Below are 26082 nucleotides of genomic sequence, written 5' to 3'. Positions count from 1 at the left end.
AGACTAGGGCACATATTTTTAAGGTGAGGGGAAAGATTTAAAAAAGACACGAGGGGCAATTTCTTTACACAGAGAGTGGTTCATGTGTGGAATGAACTGCCAGAGGAAGTGGTGGATGTGGGTACAGTTACAACATTTAAAAGACATTTGAGTAAGTACATGAATAAGAAATGTTTGGAGGGATATGGGCCAAACACAGGCAGGTGGGTCTAGTTTAGATGGGAACGTGGTCAGGATGGAATAGTTGGACTGAAGGGTCTGTTTCTGTGCAGTATGGCTCCATGATTCAATGACTTCCATTCCTTGGTCTGAAAGTTCCAGTTCAGCTTCTCTACACCACTCTTCATTCAGCTGAACGTGATCGATTTGAGAAATTGTAGCTGAAGTTCCAGCACACAAAAGGGGAGAATGCCTCCAGAGAGAGAGATTGGAGCAGAAATTCCAAATGATTTGAATCATTATTGCTTTGTTTGCATACGTGTTAATGTTAGTAGTGATAACTGAGCAGAATCATGCTGTTGCATTAAATGTACTTTACAGTGCCAACAGCGGGGCTGGAAGTGAATGGCTCTTCCACTTGGAGGTAGGCTGGTTCGCCACATGGTGACCAGCCCTTTTAGATATTCATGATCTAGGGTCTCAGTGAATCATGCAGTGGCTGTGAGGCAAGCAATCAAAGATTGTACTTTTGCCCCTCAGGCTCAGCAGCCTGGATGCCAGACATCTATTCCATCCCTGTAATTAGGCAGCATCAGGCTGGCTGTGAGAAGGAAAGTTTTGAAAGATCAGCAGCTATTGCAAAAACTGCTGGCCTGAGCCTATGGCCCCAATCTCCACAAACGCTGCTGTAACCACCTGCTGTTTCAGTGCAGGGATTAAGTGATTCCACTGTTTAGTGACGCCCACCAAACAGTTCTCTCCCAGGACATCCAAAAACAGCAAAACGTCCTGTTTCAAAGTTTGACCAGGCCTGGGCAGAAATCTCGAAAGAGTTGAGCAGCTGTGGGGTCCACAAGCAAATCTCAGTCCAATGCTTCATAAGATTTTATGGCCTCCTGCTCTTCACAAGGGTAAGGGGCACATCATTACAAATCTTAATGGTGTCCATCACTGTAAATGTGTGAAGTAGTGAGGGATACCACTTTGTGTTCTGGGCCTCAGCATCAAATGGAACATGTGGACCAAATGTGTGGGAGTCAATTCATGCTTTGAAAGTCATACTAGTAGCAGGAGAGTGTGTGACATTAGCGCACACAGGCCCGCATGCTCCTAATGGAGTTTGCACATCTATATTTATAATCCACCAATCCTTCACCATCTGCTTTCCAGAGAATTAGATAGAACCCAGCAGGAAGCAGAATCGTAGAGCCGTACAGCACAGAGGCAGACCCTTCAGTCCAACCAGTCCATGCCGACTGTTCCCAAACTAAACTAATCCCACCTGCCTGCGCTTGGCCCATATCCCTCCAAACCTTTCCTATTCATGAACTTATCCACTTGTCTTTTAAATGTTGTGACTGTACCTGCATCCACCACTTTCTCTGGCAGTTCATTCCACACATGAACCATTCTCTGTATAAAACGGTTGCTCCCAATGACCTTTTTAAATCTTTCTCCTCTCTCCTTAAAAATATGTCCCTAGTTTTGAACTCCCCCAACCTAGGGAAAAGATGCTTGTCATTCACCTTAACTATGCCCCTCATGAATGTATAAACCTCAATAAGGTCACCCCCTCAACCTCCTACGCTCCAGTGAAAAAAGTCTCAGTCTTTCCAGTCTATTTTTATATCCATTCCCAGCAACATCCTGATTTGTTTTTTCTGAATCCTCTCCAGAACTCCTCGTTCATTTATTAAATCCTGAATGTTCTTTTATCCTGAAAAGATTATAGCTGCAGTATAACTGATGCCACATTGTATATCATAGAAGATCCTTTACAAGCTCAGATTACTTGCAGAGGCTTTTCATGGGGCAACTATGGAGAGTTTAGGCATGTTGTACTCATGGTGCTCTGACCAATAAAATTACAAATAAACACTCCTCACATGTGGTGATCAGTGACCTGTAACACTAGGATAACAACAGTCAAAGAATCAGAACCCTCTTGTTATAGCTGAGGCTGAATGAGTATACTGCGTATCTCTGGTTCTCATAGTCCATTAGTCACCACATTTATTTAAATGTTTGATAACAAGGTGTAGAGCTGGATGAACACAGCAGGCCAAGCAACATCAGAGGAACAGGAAAGCTGACGTTTCGCATCTGGACCCTTCTTCAGAAATTCAGCCCATTTCTGAAGAAGAGTCCAGACCCGAAACGTCAGCCTTCCTGCTCCTCTGATGCTGCTTGGCCTGCTGTGTTCATCCAGCTCTACACCTTGTTATCTCAAATTCTCCAGCATCAGCAGTTCCTACTGTCTCTATTTAAATGTTTGCCTTGTTTTTGATATTACATACTTTATCTCTATTAGATTTAGAATTAAACGATCATCAACCAGATTTCTTCAACAAACAGCAGAATTGTTTATTAATTTACTGTAAAACAGGGCTAATTTGGCAAATGTGTCAACTGAATTAACATAAAGTTTAAAATATTAAAGTATAAATATTTATCCTTCTAAATAAACCCTACCAATGAATGGACACATACACCAAGTAAGGGAAAAATATAGCAATTCTCTGCAGAGATAAATGTTGAAATAAAAACACTTTGGCCAATAATTGTTAGTTCTTGAAGGAAAAGTGTTGAGTTATGAAATGTTTAAGATACCTTTCAATAGGCATCATGACATATATCGATGAATATTGCAAAATGCATGGCTATGACTGGGATCTTCAAACACAGTTCATTCAAAGATGTCACAAGATGTTATTGAGAATAACCACTTCAGTGGATTTACATGAGGAAAGCTGGTTGAGGGTTTCAGTTAATACAGTGTGGAACTGGAGGAGCACAGCAGGTCAGGCAGCATCAGAGGAGCAGGAAAGTCAATGTTTCAGGTTTACACCCTTCATCAGGATATAAACCTGAAAGGTCGACTTTTCTGCTCCTTCGATGCTGCCTGACCTGCTGTGCTCCTTCAGCCCACACTGTATTGACTCTGACGCCAGCATCTGCAGTTCTTGCTATCTCTGAGGGTTTCAGTTATCACACTGGAAACTCCAAAAGAGGTTTCTCAGAAAGGAAGAGGATGGGCTTGAACAGCTTTTCTCTCTCTCTCTATTTCTCAGTAGTATGTACTCCAATGGAGCTCTAAGCAATACCAAATATAAAGCCATAATCCAGGCATGTGATTTCCAGTAAATAAATCCAAGGAAATTGCTTAAACTATGTGACTTCCAAAAAGTATCTTTGAAATAAATATCCCAGTGTCCTTATAGCCCTATTCTAAAAACAATAGTCTATGTATTTCCTGAGCCTTTTCAAATGAGCTAAATGTCAGAAATGTTAACATTAGAATAAAATCACATGAAATTCACTGAGAAAATAATGGACTTTACTTTGTGTTTTGTTTTTGATGAAATACTGTACATGAGAACATTCATCCCCACTCCATATATACACAATAATAGTATTGCAAAAATAATAAATAAACGACCCATGCGTTACATGCATCAAACATTTTAAAAGGGGCACAACCTTCTTTATTCAATGTTGAATCCCCTGCAATGTCATATTTATCAGGCATCAATCTTGTAAAGTTCGTATCCACTTTCCATGGTTTGCAGAGGATGTGTTAGAAAGAATAGATTAGAATCCTTAAACCACTGAGTCTGAATGATCTACATTTCCAAAAAGTAACATGCAATGGGTGTGTGTGTGAAAGTCAGTTTTAACATCAAGAGATAGACTGTGGCCAATAGCACTAATTCTTGCTGACATGAAGTTGTCCATTTCTGTGTATATCAGCTTGAAGCAATGATAATATACGAGAGACTAATAAATGGTCAGAGAGCCATACAGCAAGGAGCTTGAACCACAGTCAGATTGCCACATGGTAAAGGTTACAGCCAGCTTGCCTCAGTATGAGGCCTGTGACTATCACTCAGTTTCACAGGGTAAGTAACCCAACCATCTATCAGTGAGTCCCAGGCAAAGATATTATGATCAGTCAGGGTCATAATGAAAGGTCTCACAACTGTCAGATAGGACCAACTGTGGATAAGAGGGCTGGACAGTATGCTAAACTATCACTGATTAGACCATTCAACTTCTGCAATGCTATACTTTCATGAAAAACTTGCTGTTTTAATGTTTCATCTCATAGCCATGCAGAGAAGCACTCAAAATAGAAAGGCAATAGGAACAAAATCTCACTAGGTAGGATGGTATTTGTGCCAATTATCTGGAAATAATGAGGACTTTGTGCTAATCTTTTAAATAAACAGGATCTTATTTGTAAAAGAGAAACCAATTTTCCTGCCACCCTCTCTGTCCAGACCATTGATGTGTGTTGCCCCTGGCTGTGATGATTTATATTTGTGAAAGGTTATTGCTTTAATCAAGAGACAAAGCCGAAAATACAAGTGCAAGCCATGGTTTCTGCTGTGAGAAGTGTAATTTATCAGTGACTGGTTTACATATTTATTTGTGCAGTTAGAGGGAATCCACAAAATAACAAAGGAGCTGCGGGATTATCCACAAAGCAAATATAAGTTCCGTGCAAATAAATGATGGAGGGACAGAGATAGTTTCTGAGCTGGGGTTACTCTATGTTTATAGAACTGTATTTCACTTGCACATCATAACAGAATGGTTACAATAAGTTCAGCTGCTTGTTGCTTATATACAGTGAGCTGTCTGCAGAATTGAACTCTGTAGTTCCATCAGAAAGCGTTTCTTTCTCTGCCATTCCTCTGCTGTGATCTTTATCTACTTCAGCCAACTAAAACAGAGGCAAAATAGCAGTTACATCCCAAGGCTGATGGAAAAATGAGCCCCTTTTGCCTGCCAAGAATATTCTCTATTCAACCACTGGTGGTTTTAGTGTTGGGGCCCCCGAGCTGTTTGGCTGGAGTTGACTGCTCCCTACAACATGCATTTTCTGTGGGTGGTGGATGGGTTTGGTGATGGTTAGCCCCCTGTGGCTAGTTAACCATGGCCAGGCTTGAACTGCTCTATGTAATAAAAGGTGGTAGGTAAGGTGCCCACTTGCCCACAGGTACGAGGTCTAATGAGGCTCTTAAGTGGCCAGTTTCTGCCCTCTTACAGTCCTTGGTCTGCCCTCACTACCATCACATGCTGGGCAGCAGAGGACAGGCAGAAGTGGAAAGGCTTGCTTTACATTTGTGTTAGTCGAAAGATGGGAGGCCTGGCTAGGACACCTTTCAAAGGGTGCCTTGTGTTTGCTTTGGGAAAAAGCCTTTTGATCGGAAACAAAAACAGAAATTGCTGGAGAAACTCAGCAGGTCTGGCACCCATGTGGATAGAAAGCAGAGTTGATGTTTCGGGTCCAGTGACCCTTCTTCAGAACAAGCCCCTTCGAGCCTATCCCTGTCTTATGCCTCATTGCCCAGTATCAGAGGCCTGCTCCCTCACAATCCCCACCTCCATGGGGTGCCCAATTCCTTCCCAGACAAAAAGGCTCAGCAGCACTTACCCATCCCTGGCATCCATGGTACCTCTTTACAGGGTAGCCCACAGTCCCAGCAACAGCCTCTAAAGGGTCTAGTGTTGCTGGGTCTACAAAAGCTCTTCAGGTTGTACCAAACTTCTACTGGGGGGGGGGGGGTCGATGTCCCACTCTCCGCTTGTTAAGGCTGTCCCTAGCATTTTATCATTCTGAGGCAGCCTTTTATAAAGTCAGTTTTTTAAAGTTCTGACCAACATTTCCCCTTAGGAGGGACAGATAGCTCCACATGCCCCTGTTAAAAACAGTTTCTGGAATTCTTTCCTGAGAACTTCCCATCCCCAATTCACTCTTCCTCCTACAAGATCCTTGTCTAAAGATACTTATTTGACAAAATCCTATCTTTACCTTCCGTCTTTTCGGCTTGGCATCAATATTTGATTGACTACACTCTTAGGGTGACCTCATGAGCTTTACTGCATTAGAAGTGCTACAGAAGAACGAGAGGTCGACCATTACGACTGAGGATGGTTTATTCACTCAAAGAGTTGTCAATCTTTGGAATTCTCGACTCAAAAACCTGAGGATGCCCATGATTAAGCATATTCATAACAGCACACAGAAAAGAGCAGGTGCAAGCTATTCAGCCCAATGATTCCACTCTGCATTCAATAAGATCATGACTGATCTTTTATTTTGGAAAAGACAGCATTCAAAGCAGGGTGAGAGATTTCCAGGTACCATGGGAATTAGGGTATATGAGGGTATAAACTAGAAGCTCATCCATGATCTTATTGAGCAGTGGAGCAGGCTCGAAGGCTGCCGTGGCCCCCTCCAACGTCTATTTCATATGGTCTTACATAAATGCAAGTTGTTGTTGTATGATGAGAAATTTGTTTGTAAATTGCACGTGGATCACAGCTGGAAATCACTCCACAACAGCTGGCAGGAGTTGTACTTGTTTCGGGGAGACATGTTTATCTACCTTCGAGCTCAGTGTACAATTTGATCTGAAGCATCAGTGTGGAGACTGTAGTAACTGGTGACAGGACCATCTGCTAACACAGGGTTGTGAGGCTGCAACCAACTTCTGTGGTTCTAATTTGCTTCTGGGTTTCTCACAGATTACATTGCACAGAAACAGGCAATTCAGCCCACTCATTCATGCTAGCATGATCATTCTACACATGAGCATCCTCTGACTCTATTTGTCTATGATCCTCAGTGCTGTGGAACACCTTAAGACATTTTTTTCTCCACTGTGTACTCTATCGATTCAAGTTGTTAGAAGAGATGCTTTAATTCTTTGATACTTTAGTTAATTCATACTTTACCTTGTGCTTGAGGGCTTGGAGTGACTGATATTCAACTCTCTCAATCTTCAGCTTCACCCACTGAGGAACGTCAGGAATAATGAAGGCTAAAATGATCTTTATGGTCAACAAAGCATGCTGAAACACAGAAATAATGGAAGAGTCAGCCTGAGAACTGTGGAAGAATTCATGAGTCACTTAAACAGGCAGCAAGAACAAACTGGTCTATGTTTCAAGTGTATAACACAGCAATGTGCTCAACATGGGGATTTTTATTGAAGTGAAGCTTAAGATGTCACTCTAGAAGGCATATGTATCATGGGAGAAGTCACATGACTATGGCAGCATCAGAGAGATATTTGCCTGTGATTGCACACCAAACCAAACATCCCCATCTTTATACAAAGAAAGAAAAAGAATAGCATGCATTATCATGTACATTTTGAGTTACCCAAGCTGGCAACTATATGCACTACCGTTCTCATGCCTTATCGGTTCATTACTTCCATTGGTCGCTGCATACGCATAACACACATTGTGCTTAAATTATGCTGGATTCTTAAAGGTACATGTTGTACTGTTGCTGTTTGTCTGAGCAATGCTGTGTTCCCAGGGAGTGTAATTCCTGTGATATTTGTTGTTGTTATGGTGGTCGGTGTTCCTCTATTTCTGTTGGTTGGGTTGCTGTGAACTCCTGGGTCTCCTGGCTGATGTGCATTCTCCCTGGGCAGTGTGTTCACCTCTTCCTGATCAGCTCTCTGCGTGTGAAGAACAACTTCTGCAGCTCTCGTTCCCAAAGTCACAAACCACACCTCACCTATCAACATGACTGAACCAAACTGATGTACAATGATTTATCAGACTCTTCAGTCACTATCTCTTCAGTGGCCATCTGTATCTGTTTGTTATGTTTCTTTGTAGCCATGCTGGACATTCCTCATGGTGTCTTTTACAAGATTTGCATCCTGCTCTTTGTCTATGATTATTTTGCCCTGTGTGTCTGAAGGTTCTGTCAGAATAACGCAGGACCTGGTCTATTCGACCATGAATATGTTCCACGTATTGATTCACAACCTCAGCACTTCTGCTTAAATCAATCACTATCTGAAGTGGATGCTTGTCTTCTCTCAATAGGCATAATTTTGCTTTTGGATCCCTTATTCCTAATATAATCCTGTCTTTAATTAGCTCATCACTTAATGACAAAAATTCAGAGGTTTCTGCAAGCTGAGTTTATGAGGTGGCATATTGATCAACTGATTTTTTTCATTTTGTTCCTGGTTGCATATGTGCTGTTTATATATAATGTTAACTTAGGCCTCAATGCAGAATTTTTAAGCTTTTAAAAGTTTTGCCATATTCTTTATGTTCTTCAAAGAGAATTAGAGTGGAATACCTTTTGAAACAGCCTCTTCCCAGCAGTGACAGAAATGTGGCAACTTGCACTTGTTCTGGTTTGCTCAACAAACTAGACAGACTAGAAGGAACATTTGTATATGACTGCATTTCAATCCGAGCAATCTATGTGGTTGGATATCGAGAATGAAGCTACTGCAAATGGACAAACAGATTCATAGCACCTATCAGAAACATCAATGGTCCTGCTGTCGATTTCCAGCTATTTCTGTTTCTACAGCTAGTTTATTGAGTGCAGAACAGATAACCTTTATGCTCATCAAAGGACCTCAACTGCAAAAATAGCTAGAGGGATATGGGCTTTTTATCCAAATTATATGTGCCTGACCTTTCTGTGATCACAAGATAATCAACTTCCTGGTCCCTCCTGACAGCATGTGTTTGTCTTCAGATATTGGAGATTCAGTGTTCTTTTCATCGGTCAAAAGAACTTTGAAGCTTACATAAAGGCATAGTCATATTCAGAACATAGACATGTACAATAACTAACTACAACCGTGTGTGTGTGTGTGTGTGTGTGTGTGTGTCTGTGTGTGTGTGTGTCTGTGTGTGTGTGTGTTGGGACGAACAGCCATGGAGAAAATACATCAACCAAGGATCCTGAGGAGTAGATAATGAACGAAAGGAATGGGAATACTGTTATTTCTCTCCATGGATCTAAATTTCACTCCAGCCCAGACGAATGGTTAAAAGTTTCTTCTTTGTCCAACTGCAAGGGTCCTGTGTAAGAGAAACGTGAGTTGTCTACTTCCTGTTCATTATAAGGACAAGCAGAACATCCAAAATTGCTCAGAATTTGGCATGTGCTGACATGTTATTGGCAGCTGAGAGGCTTTAAGTGTGTCTGAAATGTCAAATGGAGGCTGCTACCTTATTGGGAGCAGAGCATGGGATGTTTTACTCTGTGTCCTGCTGTGATATGATCACATGGAATATACCTGGCCTTATAATGAGTGTCCAACATGGAAGAGTATTCCCATTCTCCAACACTAGTCCCTCAACTCAATGTAGATAGTAGAGAATAAATGGTAAAACAATACAGATTAGCATGGTAGGTATGGATGTGAGATGTAGGCATTATTAATCAGCTTCTTAACATCAGTCAGGCAAACAATTCCAAAACTCTGAAGTCAGTCTTAAACCCAGTCTTACTGCAAGGAGAGACTATCTTCAGGCTTCCTGGTGCTTCAGCACTCTAACTGTCTAACTCGTCACAGAGCGGAAGGGAGGGAGAAGACCCTATTATGTCTCTTAGCCATGACTGGGTGCTTGCTATTGCATGTTCTCTCTGCTGAAATAGAATTGTGTCCAGCCCCGTTACTTTGCACCACACTGAGGATGGGAAATGGGTCTTCGGGAGCTCACACTTAGCTCTCAGGATCAGCAGAACACGGGGTCCTTAGCTTTCACTTTGCCAATATAGAACTGCTTCGTTCTTTTTGGTATGACATGCCCCAGTAAAATTCCAAAAGGCTTGACTCTAGTAGTTTGTGAGTATTTTCTTTTCACATTTTATTAATGGTAATGGCATCAAAGGCATATGTTCCACTCCCAGAGTCTGGTTCTTTAAAGAGTTTGATGATCTCATTTGTTTTCTATTGCCAAGATTGTTACACACCTAGAAGGTAATCAAACCGAGTCGACAAGCCACTTGTTACAGAACCCACTCATTACAGACGTTCATTCTGCTCGTATCAATGAAGTCAGAATTGGTGGGTTCTGAAAAGAGCGAGTGATCTGCTCTACCAGATGACTCCCAGGTGGTAAGGACAAACATCTCCCCAGTGTTGTTGGTACTGTGAAAGACATGTGTTAGACTGAACTAAAGAATAGATGTATGTAGTACCCATCACTGCATGTGCCCTGGATGGATTCCTGGATTGGGCAAATAGTGCTGAACATTTTCAATTCCAGTGGGCATCGGTGAATGAGACACTGTTCATAATGTAGGCCAAAAATATCAGGCTGTTTAAGCATCTGTTGGCATCCTGTTAAAGTGACTTGGCTCAGGAAGCCCTGCCTGCTTTGGTCACCTGCTCTGTCCCACACCCTGTGCCATTGCTATGGCTGGCAGATCCTTACTGCTGCCTTGCTGAGCTCCTTGTCATTGTGGATAGTGACCTGAGAGGCTTTGTCCCTGCCTCACCGTACCTGCCAGCCTCAGGATTTTAGCCTTCAGATGCCTGAGGATGGGCGCAAAGGGTAACTTTTCAATTCAGTTTGGAGGGCAGTCCTTCAAGTGTAGGTATTTCCCTTTGGAAAATTTATCTGAATTTTTTTGCTCCAAAGTAATTTACTTTTAAATGTTTTGGTTACATCAGTCACTGTATTGTGGGCAAATCATGTTTACACCAATGCACCCACTATAGGCATTGGAGACTAGATGCCATTGTTGAAATCCCTTTAAATGCCAATTGTTGAACCAATGAGAATTTTGGAATGATATTTTTGAAAATACATTCCAATTTGTACTCTATCACATTCAAAATCATTATACTCCTCTCCCTGCTGTAACTGATATTGATTTCAGCCTGTACCTATTGTGATTCATCATTGTATCTTGCAAGACAGAGAAGAATAAACACTAAGGACATTCACTTACCTCAATGCCAACCGTCCAGATCAACGCATTCTTGGATGTTATATTATTTTCTGCACAATACTCTTCTACTTGAGGGGAAATGCTAATTAGAAAACAGTTGGTGATGACTGACAAGAATCCTATCATCTCAAATGCAGTCTGTGAAACAGAGCAGATAATGAGAGAGACATGGCATTGTTAATAAAAAAAATGTTAATGCAAATTTTGGATGCGCCAGCCACGAAATATGAAGCAAGGACATGCTCCTTGGTTTTTAAAACAAAATAGGAAAACTTTAGAAATAAACACAATGCTATTACCTTGCTGTTCAGTGTCTTTTATCTTCTGGCTGTCAATTACTTGGATAGACTGCTTTAACCAAGCTTAAATATTACCACTAACAGAGAGGTGAATTTAATTCCTAACTTGCAGCTGCAGCACTGAAACACTGGAGACTGAAAGCCAGTTGGAGAGAAATGATTTGTTTGGAAACAGATTGGAACCCCACTTGAGCTCATTTGAAAGCATTCCACTCCACTGTCCTAACATAGCCAAAGAAATGCCTCTGATATCAATTTTACATATGACCAAGGAACAAGAGTAGGCCACTCAACCTTTCAAACCTGTTCTGCTTTTCAATCAGATCGTGGCTGATAGGATTTAACCTCAACTCTACATTCCTGCATATCCCCAATTAATCTTTCATCCCCTTGGTCATCAGGAATCAATCTACCTCCGCCTTAAAAATATTTAAAGATTCTGCGTCCGCTGGCTTTTGAGGAAGGGAATTCCAAAGATTCACAGCCATCTGAGAGAAAAACTGTTTCCTCAACTCCATTTAAATGGGCATTCCCTAGTATATAAACTCTGAGCCCTAGTTCTAGATTATCCCACAAGAGGAAGCATCTTTTCCGTGACCATCTGGTCAAGTCCCCTCAGGATCTTTTCAATTAAGTCACCTCCAACTCTTCTAAACTCCAGATGGTACAGGCCTAGACAGTCCAGCTTTGCCACAGAAGACAATCAATGCATTCCTGGTAATAGCCTAATTTTTTAACAGATGCATTAACAAACTTCTGTAAGTATGGTGACCAGTGCTGCACAAAGTGCTCCAGACGCGGTCTCACCAATGCCCTGTTTAACTAAAGTGAAATAGCTCCACAGGGGCTGGTCTCCCGTCATTAAATCACTCTTTATTTTCACATGGAGATTCCTTGACTCTGATCTAGCTCCCACAGAGCCAGCTCTCTGTGAACAGGATGTCTGGCACTCTTGTTCTTATGTGTCAGCCAGGGCTCCCTGATTGGACAGGATTAACAGCCCCAATCAGGGAACTCATATTCTATTAGGTCCACCTAGCTGAGCTCATTACAATCACTGTATAAAGTATACCTATTCTTACATTTAATATTCTCCTCGCAATTAAACATAGCATCAAGAGGCTCTACTCCCACTCACTATTTTCTAAGAATGTATAGAAGAAGAAAAGGCAGAAATTGACCTGTTTATACACCATGTTCATGCTGGCCTCGAATCTTCTTTAGAAGCAGATTTACCCCATGCTGTTTATGATGTAAATCATGTGTTCATTCTACCAATTGTGTGTTGACTCCTTATTGGCGAGAAAGTTTGAAAAGCATCCAAACAAATAGCAAGGAGTCAGCAAGGGCTAACTAGCGATCTGCTACACTTCTGTCTTTAGGTATTTGCCTTCACCCAGTGAGAGCACTCAGAGATTTGTGGCTTCAAGCCCCTCCCCAGAGTTTTGAGCACAGTATCTAGACTGAAATTTCAGATGAGACTAAGAGTGTGCTTTAATCTAATCATGGTAGAGTTCAGACGACTCCAATCATTCTTTTCAAACTATTCTACTGAGGAACATGGCTGAATTTTAGGTGAGACATCAAACCACTGCCCTCTCAGATGGATGTAGAAGATCACAAGGTACTATTTGAGTGAAAACAATATTATCAACCCTGCCTGCTGTCCTGGACCAAATATTTATCATGAGCAAACATTACCATGAAACACATTATTAGGTAGAACCTTGTCTTTTCATATCTTTTGCAGGAAATGGGATAATGTCTGTAATAAAAACAACGGCTTCTCAATTAAAGCCCTCCCCAAAGCATGTGTAGGGAGAGTCCAATCAATGCACTTTCTCACCTGCCATGCCCCTATGTTTGCTGCTGGTGTGATGAAAGGTTTTCTAAAGAGATGACAGAGCTTCATCGCATCCGTTCGGATTTCTGTGACGTTGTTCACCACAATCAGTATGGCCGTCAAAGGGTAAATGCAGGAGAACAGGCTGACATAACCGAACTGAACAAAAAGCTCCATGTACTCATCAAACATCCCCTGGACACACAAAAACAAAGGTGATAGGAGTGCAAGTATTGGAGTATCAGGTTAGTCACAGACTGGGCACACACTCCACCTCAGTGTGGTAAACTGTGCTGGCCCACATTTGGACTGCGATATAGAAGCTGGGCTGCCCCAAAGAAGGGGAATCCCACTGATCGTCCATTTGATTTTGAGTTTTCCTGCTTATCTCTCAACAATAAAATGGTGGCTTTGGAGAATTCAATGAGCCAGGCCTAGCTCTTTTGAAGAACGAACTGATTCTTCCTCCTCAGCCCCAGCCTTCCTTCTCAAATTCTTTCATATAATGTTAATTGCTGTCTTACAGTCCATTTGAAGATATTCTTGGCCATGTTGAGTTGCACCACCAATAAAATCATTACCATAGTTACTCACGTAGTAGAGTTCAGATTGCTCCTGTCATTCCTTATGAAACCTTTCTACTGAGATGTTTCCCAGATGATATTATCTTTGGATAAATAGCACAAGGTACAGAGTCTATCAAATCAAAAGGTTAGTCAAAGAGGCAGAAAAAGATACGGGTCACCATCAAGGAACCATTTCTAAAATAAATGACCTATGCAGCACATTTGGAAAACAAAACACATTGCTTTTCCTGTCCCTGTGCACTGATATGGTTCCTTTCCACACAGTGCTTCATTTCCCCAACATGACTGAGAACAGATAGAACAACCCAGAGTAGAGCTGACTGAATTTGTCTAACAGGCTGCAACTATTTCCGTCTAGTCAGTTCATAAATCATTAAAAAAGAAATTCAGCTTTTCTTTGAAAACTAGATCAATCCCAAAACTTGTCAAGACCTCCTTGTAAAAGTGAAGTTAAAGGATAATTGTCCATGTGTCTATTAAAATATGCAATGATACCAAATGACTGCATTTTAATTTCATATCAGTACTGGGGAAGGTGGATTGGACTCCTTTGAAATTTGTTATTACTGAAAAAAGAGACAAACAAAGCTTTTTTATCTTGCCAAACAATCAGTACCCTGCTTCCCATACATGCTTTGTAATGGGTTGTTCCCTGTGAAATTTGGTATTCCAGCATCTGTCCTGATGTGATGACTTCAAGATGAAAACCTTTAGCAGCAAGTTTGTTTTATTTTCAGCAATACTCAAGTTCTGTCCTTTCAGGTGAAGATTGTTATTCTGAACCTCTCCAATATACAATCAATTTAAGATGCATCAATAGCACAATTCTTAGGATCTTACAGTGAATCAGGTAGATCTTCACCTCGTGTGACAACATAAAACAGATGATAGTGAGTGAAGGCCTGTTTTCAAATAAAGTCATAGACGGCATGGAAAAAGACCCTTCAATCCAACTCGTCCATGCCGACCAAGTTTCCCAAACTAAACTAGTCCCATTTGCCTGCATTTGGCCCATATCAAACTTTGTCCCCTGAAGTAAACTGTCCCTCTCACTTAGCAGAGCCTTGTGTCCAGTGTTGGCATTCCTGATGCCCCCCTGCCCCTGGTCTGGAAAGGTCAGGTTAAACCTGGTGCGGAGTGCTCTCCCCATAAGCAACTTTGCTGGAGCTGTCCCTGTAGTTGCATGAGAGGTGCTGCTATAGTTAAGTAGGAACCAGGATAGTTTGGTATCTAGTGAATCTGTAGGCTGTTTCTTTAAGCCTGCCTTCAAAGTTTGGGCTGCTTTTTCTGCCAGACCATTGGACGATGGATGGTATGGAGCTGACCTTATATGTCAAATACCATGCAACTTTCAAATTGCCTGCTGGTAAATGATGGCCCATTATCTGTGAACAACACTTCCAGGAGTCCATGTATTGCAAAAGATGCGCATAGTTTTTTCTATTGTTGTCACCATGTTCTTCCAATTTTTTGTCCTGTTGATTTAAGTTGAAGCATGGGTGATGTGGATCTCATTCTCCTGTCTACCATTTCCCTCACCAAGTTGTTAGGTCCTGCTTTCTCCAGTGCACCAGAGACTAATAATCCCAAAACTACCAGACTCTAATCTTTTCTTACAATTGCAGAAACTCTGCTTCTCGCTATTACTGGACTTTAGGGCCTTGGCATCCCTATCCTTTTTGGAGTGCCAAGTTCGAACCCAAATCCTAGGACGTTCTCTGAGAGCTTGCAGAACCTCAGACCACATAAATCTCACTGCCATACCTTCAGAAACCAGGATCCCGCTCTCAGTGATCCCAAGACAGCTGCCTCTGGACTCCTGGAACCTCCTCATTCAATTTTCCCAAACCCTGGGATCCTCCGTCTCCTGATTCCAACAACCTCACCATTCCTAGCACTCCCAGAACAAAAGTTGCCTTTTCCAGTGCACCCGGATCTCAATGGTGACTAAAATACTGAACAGCTGGCATCGCTGATTAATGCTGTTTGGCATCCATCATCTTCTAAAATCTCCAGCTGATGGTAAGAAATGGTACGCGGGTTCTGCCTGTACCTCATTCAACATATCCAGAGGAAAATAAGGACAGAGATCTCAGTGAAAATCAAACGCAACCAACTCCCAAGAGTTTCAGCAGGGCCCAAAGCTGTCACCTTCCTATAATGCAATAGTGCCCTCATGTGGAGGAAATAATATCCAGCGAGAAGCAAGATCCAGTCAGGGAAGTGAGCAAAGAAGAGCAGATGTTAAATTCCACCAGATACAAGAAGAACATCTTCAAGTAACATTCACTGACCGTATTTTAGCTTGAACGTCATAGAAACCAGGACCATACAACACACAGGAGAAAGCCTTTGGTCACAATAACCAGTGTATAATCCACCAAGTAATATATTTCAAATGTAAGAGGGGAATCACTCTTTAATTATACTATTTCAAGATATTTACCAAATATTCTACAACAGAACGAAACATCACGAGTATACTTTATATTTACAATATTCTTTTGCCCATTACATGCCTGGAACATGCATTTTTAAGAAACAAAACATCAGATCTCTTGAATCTTTCTGCTTTGCAGTTTATGAACTGAAGAATCCCATTCACAGGCGAGACTAAACAAGTTGAACATATATATATATTCTTTTGAAAATACAAATCACTCAGAGGAGAGTATTCTGAATATTTTAATAGAACAAGGGGACTTTTTTTTAATAGTAATTCACAATGATTATTATGACACTACTTACAGGAAATGACGGCATCTGTCCTTGTAATTTGATTTTGTCAATTTCTGGTGCATTTTCCATTGTCTTTTTCTTCAAACCTGCCCCTTTTCCTTTAAGGGTCTGGTAGAGATAGGGCACCAACGTCTCTATGAGTTGATTGATGATCTGAGTCAGAACGAGGAGTGATGCAAGTTTCTAGGATGCAAAGGACAGCAGTGAGATTTGAAAACCGAAAGCTTTCTTTTAAAAAAATGGAAGTCTAGAAATGACTGAAAATCAGCCATCGTAGCTATTTGTAAGAGATGCCCCAGTCTGTTATTTTAGTGGGTACATTAACCTATTCCATAAATGGGGTTAAGGCCATGGTAATGTATAGTGCACAGTTGGAATTTCTCCAGTGCCTGTCAAGCATTTATCTACAGAAATTAACCTGAGATGGAGGTGTTGTTGGGAGAGTATAGAGGCACTTCAAGACTCCCACTCAGGGAGGAGTGCAATTGACAGTCTAATTAGTTATATGGTCTTACCAGAGTTTGAGAATGTCGGGATTTAGTTTTTACAAGCTGAACACTTCTCCTCCTCTAGAAATGTGAACAGGTCAGATGAAAATGTGCCCACATATGGCAAGCAGACATATATTATGCTGATCCTCTACATGGGCAAAATCAATTCATACATTTGAGTTACAAGGAATAATAATTGCATTTTGATCACAGAAGTCCAGTTGACATTCAAACATTATTGGTGTGACTTATTGGAGTCTAGGAGAGATCCAATGCTGCTATCTGCGTAAATGTACTCATGTTTGTTGTTAGTTTTAATATCTTCAATCTCTCTCACAATCTGAATAAAGTATCAATTGTCTCAGGTATTTATCAGTGGCATCATGAAGGTTGCCCAACTAGATCACAGCTGCCACTCACAGTTTGTACCAGCTTGTATTAAATCCTGTTAAAAAGAAATGCAGCCATAGATGCTTTATATCTGGACACAGGTTTCAAACTGCCTACCTTTCTGAGGAGCTCCAGGTCCTGGAGGTAGAGTGAGATGTAAAACAGCGCAGCAAAACAATTGACAAAGCGAAACTAGAAATGAAATGCGAAATTAATCTTTGTCTCTAGACTTAAAATGTTGTGACTGTTATAATTAGCTATTAGCTGAGTACGAAGGAGGTCTCAAATGTGAAACTCTTCAGGAGTTGCCATAAAGGATTTTTCTGTAAAAATAGTCCTATCTGATCCGTTCATAGTGTGCAGACAATGAACACTTATGTGCCAGTGAAGTGGGTGAAATAGTACCAAACGGGATTAAATTGTCACATGATGAGGATGGATATGATAATGAAATGGTGATGTATGTCATGATGCAACAATGACATCAGCAGTCACATGTAAGAGACAGGGAAGAAAAGATGGTTTAGTTTGCATTAAAGAGAGAGAGGAGGGAGGAAGCAAACATGTAGGTGTTACACCTCCTATGATTTCAGGAGAAGGTGCAGTGGAGGTGAGGGGGTGTGTTAGGAATGAAGGAGGAGTAGACCAGGATGTCCCGGAGGGAACAGTCCGGAAGGGGAATGTGTGTTTGGTGGTGGCGTCCTGCTGGCGGTGGTGGAAATGGCGGCTAATGATCCTTTGGATGTGAATGCTGGTGGGATGGTGGTGATGTGGGAGAGAAGAGAGGGGGTAAGGGCCGAAGCGCAGGAGATGGGTTGAACACAGCTGAGGCCCTGTCAAACATGGTGGTGGAGAATCCTCAGCTGAGGAAGAAGATGGATATTTCGGACAGCCCTTTGTAGAAGCCAGCATCATCAGAACAGATGTGATGGAGATAGGGAAACTGGGAGAATGGAATAGAGTCTTTAGAGGAACAGAGTATGAGAATGTCCAGGTAACTGTCGGGGACAGTGGGCTTGGAATGGCTGATAACCAGTGTGCCATGCAAGACCTTGTCAAAAACTTTGTTGAAGTCCATGTAGACCACATCGATTGCACTACCATAGCTATCTCCACGAAAAAAGATCAGTTAAACTAATCAGATATGATTTCCCCCTTTCAAAGCCATGCTGACTGTTCTTGATTGATCCTTGCCTCAATTTTCAAGGGAAAGACAAACGAGATATCCACTGCCTCACAACACTATCGTGCCCAACTGCTTGCAAAGTGCATCAGTTCACCTCCCTCCTTTCGAATGATGGCATGTTGTGACTCGGAGCTGAGAGAGTATTCACCTTAAAACGCTGGCAAATTTGAAAATGCAGCAAGTGCTTTTGTACTTACCACCAACACTTTGATTGTCAAATGGTTTTGAAAGGATGATTCTAAACGATGATTTTCTGCAATAAAATTTCAACAAACTTTAGAAATTATTTCAGTTGTCTCTCTCACCGCTCTTTGCCATATTATCGTTTCTCGGGTTCTATTTTTCACTGACACCTTTCCCCTCTCCCACATTTAACCACTTGTATGTCTATTGTTATCCTAAGCCTTTGGGTCTCTTGTGGTGCAGTAGTAGTATCCCTATCTCTGTGCCAGGAGGCCTGAGTTTAAATCCCACTTGATCCAGATGTGTGTAATAACATCTCTGAACTGAATGATTAGACAAGAGGTTAGGTTTTTGTGGCACAACGCTGGTATCCCTACGTTTGAACTGGAAAGCCTGGATTCAAGTCCCACCTCCTCCACAGGTATGTCATACCGTTATCAACACCAAAAGATGAAACACTTGTGTAGCTATTTTTCTCTACTATTTAAAATTCATTCACAGGATGTGGACATCGATGGCTGGGCCAACATTTATTGCCCATCTCTAACTTCCTAGTGGCCAGCTGCCTTCTAAACCACTGCAGTACTTGGATTGTAGGTAGACCCACTGTCTGTTAGGTAGTACCAGGATTTTGACCCAGCGGCAGGGAAGGAATGATGATAAATCTCCACATCAGGGTGGTGAATGGCTTGGAGGGGAACTTGCAGATGGTGGCGTTCCCATGTATTTGCTGCACTTGTCATTCTGGATGTAAGTGGACGTAGGTTTGGAAGGTACTGTCTCAAGAGCCTTGGTGAGTTACAGCAGTGCACACAGTAGTGGGGAGGCGATGGCCTAGTGGTATTATCGCTGGATTGTTAACTCAGAGACCCAGATAATGTTCTGGGGACCTGGCTTCGAATCCCGCCATGGCAGTTGGCGGAACTTGAATTCAATAAATATCTGGAACTAAGAGTCTAATGATGACCATGAATCCATTGTTGATTGTTGGGAAAAACCCACCTGGTTCACTAATGCCCTTTAGGGAAGGAAACTGCCATCCTTACCTGGTCTGGCCTACATGTGACTCCAGACCCACAGCAATGTGGTTGACTCTTAACTGCCCTCTGGGCGATTAGGGATGGGCAATGAATGTTGCTTGGCCAGCGACGCCCTCATCCCATGAGTGAATAAAGGAAAAAAAATCCTGTAGACACTGCGCTCCTGTGCGTAGATAGTGAAGGGAGTAAATGTTGAAGGAGTGATGCTAATTAATTGTCTTGGTTGGTATCAAACTTCTTGAGAGTGTTGATTAAGCTGTATGCATCGAAGAAAGTGGAAAGTTTCCATCACACTCCTGTCTTGTGACTTATAGAAGGTTGGCAGGCTTTTGGGAGACAGGATGTGAGTCACATGTCACTGAATTCCTAGCCCCTGACCTGCTCTTGTGTTCACAATATTTATATCATAAAACCATAGCATCCTTACAGAGGGGGAGCAGGCCATTCGACCCATTAAATCCACACTGACCCTCTGAAGAGCATCTCACCAAGACCCATCACCCCCAACCTATCCCTGTAGTCATGTATTTCCCAAGGGACATTTCACCGAGCCTGCACATCCCTGGACACTGTGGGTAATTTAGCATGGCCTATCCACCTAACCTGCACATCTTTGGACTGTGGAAGGAAACCGGAGCATCCGGAAGAAACTCATGCCAACAAGGGGAGAATGTGCAAACTCCACACAGACAGTCGCCTGAGACTGGGATTGAACCCAGGTCCCTGGCGCTGTGAGGCAGCAGTGAAACAACTGAGCCACTGTCCCACCCATGGCTAGTTTTGTTCAGTTTCTGGTTAATGATAACCCCCAGGATATTAATAAGTGGGTGATTCAGCAACGGTAATGTCAAGGGGCAGTGGTTAGATTCTTTCTTATTGAAGAAGTCATCACCTGGCACTTGTGTGGCATGAATGTTTCTTGCCACTTTCCAGACCAAGCCTGGATTTTGTCCAGGCATTGCTGCATCCAGAAAAGGACTGTTTCAATATCTGAGGAGCTGCAAAATGGTGTTGAAAACTATGCACACATCAGTCAACGTCACCACTTCTGTTCTTATGATGGGAGAAGATCATTAATTTAATAGTTGAAGATGGTTGAACCAGGGTAATACCCTGAGGAACCCCTGTAGAGATATCCTGGGACTGAGATGACTGACCTCCAATAACCACAACCATCTTCCATTGTGCTCAGTAACACTCCTATCAATAGAGGGGTTTTCCACTGATTCTCATTGACTCCAGTTTTTCTCGGGCCCCTTGATGTGACAGTTAGTTGAATGCTGCCTGGATTCAAACACAGTCACTCTCACCTCACCTCTGGAGTTCAATTCTTTCTTCTGTGTCTGGACCAAGGTTGCAATAAGGTCATGTTTCTGGTGGAACTCAATCTGGGCATCAGTGAGCAACGTATTGCTTTGCAAATGCTTGACAATTCACTGTTGATGACCCCTTCCATCACTTTTCTGATGATTAAAAGGCTATTGGTCAGATTGGCTATGTCCTGCATTTTGTAAGTGGGACATGCCTGGCTAATTGTGGCATCCAACCTGCACACAACAATATGTCATTTATCAGATAATTTGTTCTACTAATGTTTGCTGAAGGATAATTGTTGGATGGGCCACAGTGAATCTATTTTTCCTAGTTCGTCTTCAAGAGAGTGTTACAGATTCTCAAATGTTAGCACTGCTGCCTCATAGCGCCAGGGACCTAGGTTTGATTCCACCCTCCGGCGACTGTCTGTGTGGAGTTTGCACATTCTTCCCGTGTCTGCGTGGGTTTCCTCCAGGTGCTCTGGTTTCCTACCACAATCCAAATATGTGCAGGTTGTGGGGGGTGGATTGGCCATGCTAAATTGCCCGGAGTGTCCAGGGATGTGCAGACTAGGTGGATCAGCCATGGGAAATGCAGGGGTGGGTCTGGGTGGGATGCTTTTCAGAGGGTCCGTGTGAACTAGATTGTCCGAATAGCCTGATTCTACACTACACAACTTCCTGCTAAAATGGCTCAGCTGGACAATATTGCCACAGTCTGTGTGTACCTGAAGAGTTGCTCCCTGCTGACTGTTTTCAACCCTCACTTACCCCATTCAGTGAGTACCTCAGCAACCACTTTGTACAGACTGTTCATGCCAGTAACATAAAGAGTGTGAAGAATGCTCGGTAGGTATAATGCACAGGCCCAGCAGCCATCGTGTTCACTGTGATAGGTCTTGACCCATGCCTCTGCCCTGAAGAAAATAAACATCCCAAACAGAGAGAGGCTCAGGAACAAACACAGTACTGGCACTGAAACACACCAAATTTTCACTTTGCGTTTCCATGCAGGATAGTAGGGCTGGTAGCGATGGGTGATCGGATTTGTTGCCATTGGGCCTTTATAACCCACACGGGGCTCCTCAAACTGGCTGTTCATCTGCATGGTGCCCCAGGTGTATGACAGAATGGAACTGTGGCGTTTCCACAACTCCATGACCACAGTCGACCAAATAATGTTGAAAAATGAAAAGAGGATGCACTTGTCAATTGTGTCCATTGATAGAGCAACCACTGCGGTACCAAAGGCTGCTATTGGCATCAACGAACAGGTAAAGAATTCAAGAAAACTGAAGTACATGGCAACAGAACCACCGAAATATCTATAAATCGAGTCTGTAAAAGAAACATACACAAAAATGAAAGAATAGTCATGCTGTGTGTTTTCCACTGCTATAAATACCATTGACCTGTTTCTTTTCTATCCTGGGTAACCCGGGTAATAGAAAAATATGGCAATTTTCTTCATCCATGTTTTGGTTCCCCCTCTTCCTCTCTACTTGTGGTTTTCCTTCTAATTTGGCATCCTTGCCTCCTCTGAACAGGGCCTTGCTGTGACATTAGGCTAAGACCCAACCACAGTGAATGGGGAGGTCTGATTGACAAACAGCGTGCATTCTTGTGTTCTCATGTGACACATTTCCTGCATATTCCATAATAAAAGAAGATTTGCATTTATATAGCACTTTTTGTGACCACTGAATGTCTTAAAACACTTTAGGGCCAATTAAATACTTTGAAAGTGCAGCCTCAGGGAGTCCCTTTACACATAGTGATCTCCCATAAACAGCAATGTGATGCTGACCAGATAATCGGCTGTGTGATGTTGATTGAGGAATAAATATTGCTCAGGATATCAAGGACAACCTACAAAAATGGATTCATGGGGTCTTCTATCAGAGATGACAAGAAAAGACCTTGGATTAATGAAACAACAGTGGAGCACTCCCTCAGTACTGGACTGTTAGACTTGATTTTTGTGCTCAAACTTTGGAATGGACTTGAACCCAGAAGTTTGTGACTCAGAGATGAGAGAGTCTTTCAACTGATCCACACGTGATACAAGAATATACACTCACTCCAATAATTTGCTCAAATCCCCTGATACATTGAATGTGGCTACATGAAACAGCCCTGATGCATCGCATGATCAATGTGTAATTCCACTACCATATCTCACTTTGCTTGGTGTAGGATCCTTGTCATATCCTCTACTGAAAACATTTCCTTACCAAAGGTATAAGAATTCTACCATGCATTTATGTGATTTAACTTCTTAGTTTTTTAAAAGAAAATTGTGCGTAGGTACATCTGTGGTGAAAAAAAACAAACAAGAATAAGAATAATAAAGTAAAATAATGAAGTAACAAACTATTTCAGAAAAGAATGAGATTATCATCACAACATTTACAGCCAAGTGAGAATAGTGCAAGCACCAAACTTGCATAAAGTGGAATAATAGTCAAAAACACAAAGTAAGGCAAAACCAATTAATGCCAGTGGATAAACTGAGATGAGTGGCATTGATGGTGAGACTAGACTAAGGGTAACCATAAATAGCCACTTGGGTTGATAGTGATAAAGGACAGTTCCAATTTCATGGCATTTGTATCTTAAAAGTTTCATACATAATATGTAGGGTTCTGAAGGAAGAAACCAGCTTCTGGGACAGACAAATAACTGTCCCTCAGGGAGTGGAAGGCATAGATGTATTGAACAGTGCTTGGGCAGCCCTGCCCCCTATAATATAGCTTATGAAGTCACCTTCAAAGTATGGTCTACTCACCAATGGGCTGTAAGCTCAAATTCCTATAAGAATGCCAGCGAGTTCCCAGTTCACACAGAATTTGCTCATCGTGCAATGGATAGAATGCATGCAAAATCTTGCTTTCCTGTAGCCTGTTGACTGAAGGCAAGAGACATGTGAATTGGCAATGGAAACATGGAGCACAGCTGCCTCTTGCATTGGTCTCTCAAAGTTACAGGTTATACCCTTAGGTCCCTTATTATAAAGTGTTAAATCTCTTTCAAATTAACTGAAACTCCACATTGAAAATGCAGTTAATTATGGAATAAATTTTCAGACTCCACTTTTTAAAATAGTCTGGGAAAATGGATAAAATTGTATTTATTTACTATTGAGAGAGGGTTAGGCATGTACTAATATGATATGGGAATTAAAGAATGCATAATCTTTGCTGATAATGTTTTATTTCTTGAAGAGTAGTAAATGTTGGGTTTTGATAGCAGTTCAGAAGCCTTCATCATTAACACAGAGTTTATTCAATTCTACTATCACACCATGTCATAGTGGGATTTGAACTCACAGTAAGGGACACCCCGTACAATATCAACAAGGCTGGTATCTGGATTGTACTGAAAATATTCTTCTTGGTTCAATACTGCCTAGACCAGTACTCGATTGTACTGGCTTTTCCTCACCTATTAAGGCAATCTTTCGTCACGCAGCCACAAGCTTTGGTTAACTCTGCTTATATTCAACACAAACAGTCTAAGCCTTATTCAGTTATGCTGCTCCCATGTTAGTACTTTTGGTTTGCCTGATAAGGAGGAGAAGGGATTGATTTCCATCAAATCCAACTTTATTTAATCTATGATTTCATCAGCAGATCTTAGGCTGTTGTTCCACTTTCCTGTAATGGATCAAGAATCTGCATTCACACCCATACCCATTGTTTCATTTTCTTCCTACCCATCCTCAGCTATGGAGAAAATAAAATGGTTTTCTAATGGTTCCTGAATAATTACCAGACAGTTTTGTTTTTGAATCAACTCCGGCCATTCATTTTTTTTTAATATGTTCATCCACAGGATGAGGACGTCGCTGGCTAGGTCAGCATTTATTGCCCATCCCTAATTGCCCAGAGAGCGGTTAAGAGTCAACCATATTGCTGTGGGTCTGGAGTCACATGTAGGCCAGACCAGGTAAGGATGGCAGTTTCCTTCCCTAAAGGACATTAGTGAACCAGGTTGGTTTCTCCAAACAATTGGCAATGTATTCATGGTTATCATTAGACTCCTAATTTCAGATGTTTATTGAATTCAAATTCCACCATCTGCCGTGGCAGTATTACCTGGGTCTCTGGATTAACAGTTTAGTGATAATACCACCAGGCTATTGCCTCCCCATATAACAATGGTTATATCAGGAGCAAAATAATGAGGGCAAGCAAGTCTCCAATAATCTACAGTTACATTGCAGATATGATCTCAGTCTGGTTTCTGTAGAGTGCACCATTGCCAAGACAGGTGAAAGTTACACCATCAGGTCTTCCCTACTATAGTTTGAAGTGAAAGTCAGAGACAGCGGATTACTGACCTTGTGTGCTTGGACACATTTGCAGAGAGCCTAATTCTGAACAAAGGAGTGTGCAAGTGGAAGTATTTGCAAGATCACAAGATAATTGCAATGGGTAACATTGTATAAGTTGGTTAGTAACCAAAAGAATTAACTGTCATCTCAACATAAGCTCGACCCATCAGGATATAAAGGACCGTTTCTGAGAGGAACTCATCATTTATCCATGAGTCCCAACCAGTTTCTAGGTTGGTGTTATAGAGTCATAGAGTTTTACAGCATAGAAAGATGCCTTCAACACAATCATCAATCATCCACCTATTCTAATCCCATTTTCTAACACTTGGCCCTTAGCCTTGCATGCTATGGTATTTCAAGTGCTCATCTAAATAGATATAAAATGACTTGAGAGTTTCTGCCTCTACTGCCCTTTTAGGTAGTGAATTCCAGATACTCACTACTGTTTGATTGAAAGAAAATATTCCTCAAATCCCCTCTGAACCTCCATGTTTCTTACCTTAAAACTATGCCCCCTGTACTGAGGAGGAAGGTTTCTCACTATCTACCCTTTCTATGTCCATCAGAACTTTGTACACCTCAGTAAAAACTCCCCTCACCTTCTCCACTTGAAGGAAAACAACTCCAGGCTATTGACAGACCCTTCATAGGTGAAACACTCTAGCCCACGCAACATCCTGATGAATAAGGTGTAGAGCTGGGATGAACACAGCAGGCCAAGCAGCATCAGAGGAGCAGGAAAGCTGACGTTTCGGGCCTAGACCCTTTTTTA

The 26082-nt window shown here is 41.8% G+C and overlaps 1 protein-coding gene across 1 annotated transcript; it reads right to left on the bottom strand.

Moving 5' to 3' along the window:
* Positions 1-3079: 3079 nt before the first annotated feature.
* LOC109923771 (anoctamin-10-like) lies at positions 3080-24667 on the bottom strand. Its single transcript, XM_048606003.1, has 10 exons — positions 24664-24667; positions 23760-23879; positions 21743-22309; positions 18633-18688; positions 17367-17441; positions 16378-16551; positions 13046-13237; positions 10901-11038; positions 6904-7020; positions 3080-4885 (listed from the first exon to the last, which is right to left on the bottom strand). The coding sequence occupies exons 1-10, from the start codon at positions 24665-24667 to the stop codon at positions 4757-4759; spliced, it is 1572 nt and encodes a 523-aa protein (XP_048461960.1). The 3' UTR covers positions 3080-4756.
* Positions 24668-26082: the final 1415 nt, after the last annotated feature.

Source organism: Rhincodon typus, chromosome 15 (genome assembly GCF_021869965.1).
Source record: "Rhincodon typus isolate 14 chromosome 15, sRhiTyp1.1, whole genome shotgun sequence".
Classification (NCBI taxonomy): domain Eukaryota; kingdom Metazoa; phylum Chordata; class Chondrichthyes; order Orectolobiformes; family Rhincodontidae; genus Rhincodon; species Rhincodon typus.
The sequence above is the reverse complement of the archived record's forward strand: the minus strand, read 5'-3'. Positions and strand labels throughout refer to the sequence as shown.